Source organism: Apaloderma vittatum, unplaced genomic scaffold, assembly GCF_000703405.1.
Source record: "Apaloderma vittatum isolate BGI_N311 unplaced genomic scaffold, ASM70340v1 scaffold9951, whole genome shotgun sequence".
Classification (NCBI taxonomy): Eukaryota; Metazoa; Chordata; class Aves; order Trogoniformes; family Trogonidae; genus Apaloderma; species Apaloderma vittatum.
The window spans coordinates 1-7,897 of record NW_009698480.1 but is presented as its reverse complement, the minus strand read 5'-3'; the positions used below and the strand labels follow the sequence as shown (position 1 = coordinate 7,897).

The following is a 7,897-nucleotide window of genomic DNA, read 5'->3' as shown; positions in this document are numbered from 1 at the left end:
GCTTTGTGCCTGTTGAGGTCATGATGGAGGAATTTAAAGCTATTAAAGAAAACAGGTTTTTGAATTGCAATTGAAGGTGTCTAGTATTTCAGCAATAGGTACTCCTAGCAGTTGTGAGAAATGTGCTTGCCTCACGCTTAGAATTTGTGTGCTTGAGTAAACTGGAGTAGGTTTAAAATTAAAGCGTGCTTCGGCTTGGATTCTCAAATAACGAAGGGGTTGGAATTTATATTATGGGTATATTATGAGTGCTGAGTGGACGGGAGACCTCTGAAGAGGTGAAGTGTGGTTGAATGAATGTAACTTGTTTTAAAATTGACTGTTGAAGTGTCTTGCAGGTGGATTCACCAATGAACTTGAGGAACCCACATGATTTGGTAATACTGATGAGACAAGAAACCACCGTTAACTACCTCAAAGAACTCGAGGTAAAGCATAACGTTACGTACCAACTAATTTCTGAAAATACAGATGATTTTCTTTGAAAGGCTTTTCAGCGATAGGCTTAGGTGGGGAAGAGGAGAAGTTGTTGGCGTAATTTGCTTCAGTGAAAGGATAAAGAGTTCTTTGAGAATTTTGTGCCTCAAGTTCACTCAGCTGCTCTTCGCTGGCCTCGGTTGCATCGTTCTCTGATGTTATCCATAAATCCTAACATTTTTCAGTGAAGTCCTTTTGATATGGGATTCTGTTGCTGACTGGTTCTAGAAGAATACAGAGCAGGTCACCTCAGGTTTTCTTCAAGCCCGTTTATTATTGAAAAAGGTTCTGAGAACACCCTTCAGAAAAGGGCTTTAATGAACTTTGAATTGATAGCTTAAAGTTGAAATAAAATACGGGCTGGGCAAGCTAACAGCTCACAGCCTTCTTTCTGGTAATGGACATTTGAGCTGTGGATGGAACAGTAGCTGTGAGCTTTTCAGGACATGGGCTGTGGTTTGGAAATCACCAATGTACAATTTGCGGCGTACAAATGACTGAGCACAAGTTGTCTGTTTTAAGATCTCGTACAAGTTGCTACTACTGCCTACATCTCTAGCGTTGCCTAGTAGTGTGCAATGAAATGTGCGCCGCTTTCATTAGGAACGCGGATTTTCTTATTTCACAGATACAAATCCTGATGTGTTTCATGAGTTTTCAAATTGCAGGGTGATAATTAAATACCACTTACTGTGCTGGGACAGGTCACTAGTCCATTCGCTGCTTGTAGGCATCAATATTCTCAGTTTTCTTCAGATGGACTTTTGTTTGTTTTAAGGAAAAAGTTGGACTGTTCAGCTCTTGGCAACTATAGTGTTTGCTTTCATCAGTATACATCCATTTACTTCTTATTATTGTTATTTGTTTATTCCTACAGAAACAGTTAGTTGCTCAAAAGATTCATATAGAGGAAAATGAGGATCGAGACACAGGGCTGGAACAAAGGCATAATAAAGAGGATCCGGACTGCATTAAAGCAAAGGTGCCCTTGGGGGACCTAGATCTATACGATGGCACGTACATCACCTTAGAGAGCAAAGATATCCGGTAATAAGATGCTTTATATTTTAAGATTTTTACTGAATGAAAATAAAAATCAACGAAACCTTTAAATGCAAGTAAGAAGAAAAATACTGTCGCTGACCGTTCTTTAGGTGACAGTTTTATTTTGTGTTAGCTTGGAATAAAATGGATCAAGCTGCTAAATATGGACAGGTGCGGCGCAGAAGTGGTTTCTCCCCCAAAACCGTTCGCGTTAGTCCTACCCTGAAACTTCTCCCAGTCGGTCCCACCTCTGTAACTCTGTGCTGGTATCACCGGGTTTGGGAATTAAACCCAAGCGCCTCATGTAGAAGGGGGTTCAATTTGCTTGTGGGTGTTTTGAGCTGGAGAAACTTCTTGTAGTGGGAACTGTCCTGACTTAAATTTGAAGGAAATGTTCTGGTCCTGCTTCATTCCCCTTGTTTAGGAAGTAAAGGATGTGTGGACAGTCTGCTTGGTAATTCATCTTCAGGGCTGACTGTTGGGGTTTGGTATTTTATGGTTTTTAGCATAATCAGATGAGTACTCAAAAATGAGAAAAGATTAAGTTCATCCTCAGATACCTTCATTTGGGCCTCTCACTAATACTTGGAGTTTGTTTGCTTTGGTTGAAGAGTGATCTGCACGCCTGGTGTTTGCCTGGCAGATAGATCTTTGATCAGAGCAGCGATACTTTGGAGGCTACTCAACTGTCAATGCTTTGTCTAAATCAGCCAGAAATTTATTTACTTTATAGTATAGTGATGACATCCTCATACAGCTGAAACCTGGGAGGACATCAGAAATGGTCTAATGTGCTCAAAAATGGGATTTTTTCTAACGGTCAAGTTGGAACACTGTGTCTGTCAGCTACAATGCTTTCTCTTACGAGCTTTAGCAGGGTTTTAATCTGGAGTCCGCTGTGTTCTGTTGTTATGTCCTCAGCCCTGAAGACTACATAGACACAAAGTCGCCAGTGCCTCCAGACCTGCAGCAGCCAGACTGTACAAAAGTTTTAGATCTTCCATACAGTATTCATGCTTTTCAGCACTTACGGGTAAGCGAGCGAACACAAGTATGTTGGGATATTTCTTTGCCCCAGAAAACTCTTCACTGGCAGTTCTGAGTCACAGTTGAAAGGTGTTGTAATCTTTCAAGGCTGTTCGGGCCTTGTTTGACTGTCCCTGATACCTGAATGCCAGGCCCTAACCCAGAGGAGGAGATAGTTGCTCTTGACTAGTACAAAGTTCACCCGATTTAGAGAGGTTGCAGCGGAAGCATGGTGCAGAAATTGTTTTTGTCAACAGCATTATATGAACAAATTTCCTAATGCAGCTAGAGCTTCGGGGCTTTGATCCTGATGTTTGTTTTATTACAAGTCTTCAAAATAGCTTTTCATCTATAAATAAGGATTTTCTTACGGACAAAACAGGGACTGAAGGGTTTTTAGCTCTGTTCCTGGGTCCAGATGTACTTTTAAAAGCATTCACAAGCAGAGGCTGCTTTGGGCTGCTTCTAGCATTGGCTATAATATATATAGTTCATGTGTCAGAGCTGACTTTATCCTGGCAGTTCCCTAAGGTATTGATGTGAAGGGGTGACAGGAATGTAAAATAAGCAAGCTGAACGTTTTCCTGGGAGTCGTGCTCTCGTGTCTAATTCTCTGCTTTTAGTTGAAGCGTCGGCAAACACCAATATTCGCTTTTTGGTTTAGGGCGTCCAAGAAAGAGTTAATCTTTCCGCGCCCTTGTTACCTAAAGAAGATCCAATCTTCACATACTTATCACGGAGGCTGGGAAGAAGTATAGAGGAAATAGGTCATCGTATTTACGACGGGCTAATGAAGGTATGAAACTGGAATCTTGAGGTATTTACAAAAAAGGATGCTGGGAAGGTCTCGCGAGATTTGATGCGCCTGGTGCGTGCGATCAGCTGCAGGACTAGTTTTGCACGTAGATTTTTGGTTTGTGTTTCAGTTACAAAAGGCAGACTGAAACCATTTTCTGCCAGGTAAGCAGAGGTGGGAGAAGGCATCAGCAAAGCCAGTCAGTAGACACTTAGCGTCATCGTTAGTATCTTGCGCATTTGTGTGGTCTGGCAAGATAATAAGAGCTTTTAAACAGAAAAGCGGGTGCTTAAAGAACAAAGTAAAAACGACGGTGCTGAAATGTTGTGGGGTTTTATTCAATGCCTTCCTGCAAAATCTAAGAATCTCATTGAACTCCAGCTAAGCTGCTGACGCTTCAACTACTGCTGCTTCTCATTTCTTCTCATTTTGAGTGGTCACCTGTGGGAAAGGCAGAAGGTTCTTTACAACCTTTATGTGCTAGTTCGTTCTTCCTCAACATTCGCAGCTGTTGCCAAATGGCAGCTTTCCAGGGGAAGAGGATAACTTAAAGAGGGCTTAGTGCTCGCCTTTCAATCTCCTGGTAATTAAAGCCCTGATTAACCTTTTAGTTCATGCCTTAGTAGTTAGCACGGCGCATGTGTTTCTCTCTACCGCAGAACTCTTCTTCCTGGGTACTCTACAACATGGCTTCTTTTTACTGGCGAATAAAGAACGAGCCCTACCAAGTGGTCGAATGTGCCATGCGTGCCCTGCATTTTTCTTCAAGGTAAGAATTACTCACGAAGATTTCTCTTCAGATGGTTTTTTTTTAGTCATCCTAATTAGCAAACAGGTTTTAGTTTCTAAGACCGCAGCTTAAGAAATAATCCATGTTACTTGTTCTTAGTCTTAATGTGCTATACTAAGCATATATGTAGTTGAGATATTGTTCTGTCAAATTACACGTTTAATATGTGGCTGATGGATTAATGTATCTTTATGCGTCATTCTTACTCAGTCTGACCTTCTATTAATGTTTGGTGTTTTTTTTTTCCATTTCATTTTCTTCTCCTAGGCAAAATAAAGATATTGCACTGGTAAATTTGGCAAATATTCTTCACCGGGCTCACTTCTCTGCAGATGCAGCTATTGTGGTCCATGCAGCTCTGGATTACAGTGACTTCTTTACCAGCTATTACACTCTGGGAAATATATACGCAGTAAATACTACCTTTATTTTCCAAGACTTGTAGAAAAACAGATATTATTTAATCTTTCTGGCTTGACTTGTATTGCTTTGCTCTTTTACAACGTGCCTTGTGTTCCATGTGCATTTCACACATAATGTTTAAGATTCCATCAAGATGTTTTCATCCAAAAATCTCTTTCAGCGAAGGTTTTTATCTGGAGAGAAATCCCGGGGAAGTTCTTCTGCAGCCTTTCTTTAGCAGTTGAGTTTCAGAAAAGACAGGCTGCTTGTTACCACAGGTTAAAAATTGAGTTGAGTTATTCTAGTCTTTGAAAACAGAATATTTTTTTATTCAGTGTTACTGAACGATGGCTAATTATCTGTCTTGGTTGTTCTTCAGATGCTTGGAGAGTACAACCACTCGGTCCTGTGTTATGATCATGCTCTGCAGGCCAAGCCAGGGTTTGAACAAGCTGTAAAAAGGAAGCACGCTGTCCTGTGCCAGCAAAAACTTGAGCAAAAACTGGAAGCCCAGCATAGGTAACTACAGAAGCATCCACAGTCTCACTTTTATTCTTCTGTTGCAGGAGTTATTCACGTTTCAAATGAATAATGGTTTTCAACTTGCCGTATTTATTTGATGGCACAATAAAATTATTCATAAGTACTTAAAGAAAGCTGAAAATGTGCAACCCTGTAGAAGCATTCAAAGTAAACCTTTTCTGCTGTTGAATTTTCAAGGTCGCTGCAGCGAACGTTAAACGAATTGAAGGAATACCAGAAGCAACATGACCACTACCTTAGGCAGCAAGATGTTTTAGACAAGTACAAGCTCATCCAGGAGGAGCAAATCTTGAGGAACATCATTCACGAGACACAGATGGCAAAAGAAGCTCAATTAGGTACGACTTTTTCGAGTTCCTGCTCATTATAGCGATTGAAAACTGCACACACGCGAGTGTCAGGACGTAATTTCGTTATATACTAGGATGGCCCTGAGTGGCTGTTGTGTTCTGCTGAGTGAAACAAGGCACTGCAGTACGTTCTTGAACAGGTTTTTTTTTTCCCAAGTCTTTCAAAGACGCCATTTCCTCGCTCCTGATGAAACAAATAAAAAGAATTTACTGCATTGGGGGTGGAGGGGCTGACTGTCCGCTGTCTTTGCGTCCTCAGAATCCTTGCTTACGTAGTAGAAAAAAAAAAATTTAAAAAGTTTTGTGCTCTGCAGGGAACCATCAGATTTGCAGACTGGGCAACCAGCAGCACAGCTTGCACTGCCAGTGGGACCAACCTGTTCGTTATCACCGCGGAGACATTTTTGAAAACGTGGAATATGTTCAGGTCTGTCTGTGAATCGATGCCGCCGCTTGAAGTCGCAGCCCGTTGGCCTTAGAAGCGAAACAGCTCCAGCATTTTGAGGCTTGACAAAAGGGATACGTTTTGGGTGTGGTAATTCTAGTGAGAAATTCAGTCTCTTTTTCAGAGTGTAAAGTATTTAATGCTAGTTTCTTTTGCTAGTAACACAAGCTGAGATTGACTGTGGATTATAGAAATTAGAGGATTTATCATATAAGAGTTTGTTTCACTTGGAAAAGACAACTATTAGAATTACTTGAATTGAAAAGCTTTTGGTTTTTTTAGTCCAAAGTCTTAGTTTCCTGTGAGATACCACCCACTTCTACATTGATTTCTTTGCTTTTTCAACCTGCGTAGAACAGCCCAGTATTTCTTTCTAGGAAGTACAAGAACCCTCACTTGAGGAACTGTAGCTTCTCCTTACATAAATATATTAAGTTTCAGGCATTCTAGCAGCATAACCTGTTTCATTTTCCAATGTATTTCCCTTCAGAGAGGATAGGAAAAAACATCAGGCAGCTGATGTTAATGAAGAGGCAAAGGTTTTCTAAGGAGTTAGTTTTCTAATGTACATCTGGTGTATGGAACAAGAATTCTTCTTGTGGAAGAATATTCTTCTAGTGGAAAGAATATTCCCGCCCAACAGCTTAAAGTGATTGTATTGCTCACTTACCTCTACAGCCTCAAAATGGATCATAGTTTCTTTTATTACACTGCCACACGAGTCAAGCTGCGCAACTTTTGCGCGTTCCTTCCAATTTAATCTTTTTTTCCTGCTGGAAGGAGCACAAAACTGCCATAAGAAAGTAACATATGGAAGAGCAGAGCTCAGTGGTGTTGGTGACGTATTTACAACACGAATATTACTTTTCCGTGGTGTGAGTGGATCAAGAGGCCTGAAATTTCCTTCTTTTTTTTTTCCTGCTGCCCAAATTTCAGCTCGTCAGTGAAGCTGAACTACCTAAATGGTGAGGGGAAAAAATAACGTGCAGAAATTCAGCCTGTACTTCCTGTATTAAATACTCCATTTCTGTTGTTTCTAGTTCGGTGAAGACTCTTCAACGTCTGGTATGACATCGGTGAACTTGGACCTTCACGCAAACCAAAGCGACCAGAGCCACTCCTTGCAGTCTTCCCCCGTTGCTCGTTCGATTGTTTCAGTGTGGAATGTAGAATCCAACCGAGTGAGTGAAGGGGCTGAGCTTTGCCTTTCCAAAGGGGAGTTGTAGAAGTGAAGCTTGTCGTGGTTTATGTGAAACTTTCTGGCGTTTGGGCTGCGGTTTTGGTGTGCAGCAGCACTGGAGAACACAGCAATCTGAGTTTTTTCAACATAAAAGCGTCTTTGTAGGTTCTCTGTACTAGTTTCCCATCTTTTGAAACTCTGCTGCAGCACAAAAGGGGTTCTTAGCTGCCTTGGTAAAAATCTGCTGCGAATAAAGCAGTGCAGCTGAGTGAAGCCTGAAAACTGAACTGCTGATTCTCCTGAAAAGATGGAAAAATTCTAGTTTTAAAGATAGCTGCTCTTTTTTTTCCTCCAGGCTCTTCTTTGTGTTCTTATTAGCTTGTTAATTAGAATATTACAAACATGGACAGAATAATAAAAAATAATTCCTTTCCGCCGCAGGACAAACAGCATATTCTTTGGCCTCAGCGATCAGAGTGCATGAAATCTTTCCCCAAGATTCCTGATCCAGAGGAACTGCCAACTTATTTCCTGCCTCCGGAAAACAGAGGATTCCGGTAAGTGTTAATTTAAAAAAAAAAAAAAATATTAAAAATTTGTTTGTAAATGTTCAGACTAGTGTCTTAATGAGTATTTTGTTTCTGGAGAGGATGGATGTAATTGGTGGTGGGCGAGATGGATGTGTTCAGCCCTTTTTCTCTGGCCAGTCCCCAGAAGGAACCTGTTCTCCTTTATTGTCATCTTTGCTGTAACTGCAAAAGTCAGATCCAATTTCATGGTGATTCTGTTGTAATCAAATTTAAATTTTAAGGCGCTAATGAATAACTAATCATCATTTTAATCA

The 7,897-nt window shown here is 40.8% G+C and overlaps 1 protein-coding gene across 1 annotated transcript; it reads left to right on the top strand.

The window, feature by feature from the left end:
• The first annotated feature begins 341 nt into the window (after positions 1-341).
• Positions 342-7,614, top strand: LOC104269904 (tetratricopeptide repeat protein 17-like). Its single transcript, XM_009878032.1, has 11 exons — positions 342-428; positions 1,355-1,524; positions 2,443-2,554; positions 3,212-3,343; positions 4,003-4,112; positions 4,401-4,545; positions 4,915-5,054; positions 5,256-5,416; positions 5,743-5,855; positions 6,914-7,054; positions 7,495-7,614. The coding sequence occupies exons 1-11, from the start codon at positions 351-353 to the stop codon at positions 7,612-7,614; spliced, it is 1,422 nt and encodes a 473-aa protein (XP_009876334.1). The 5' UTR covers positions 342-350.
• The last annotated feature ends 283 nt before the right edge of the window (positions 7,615-7,897 follow it).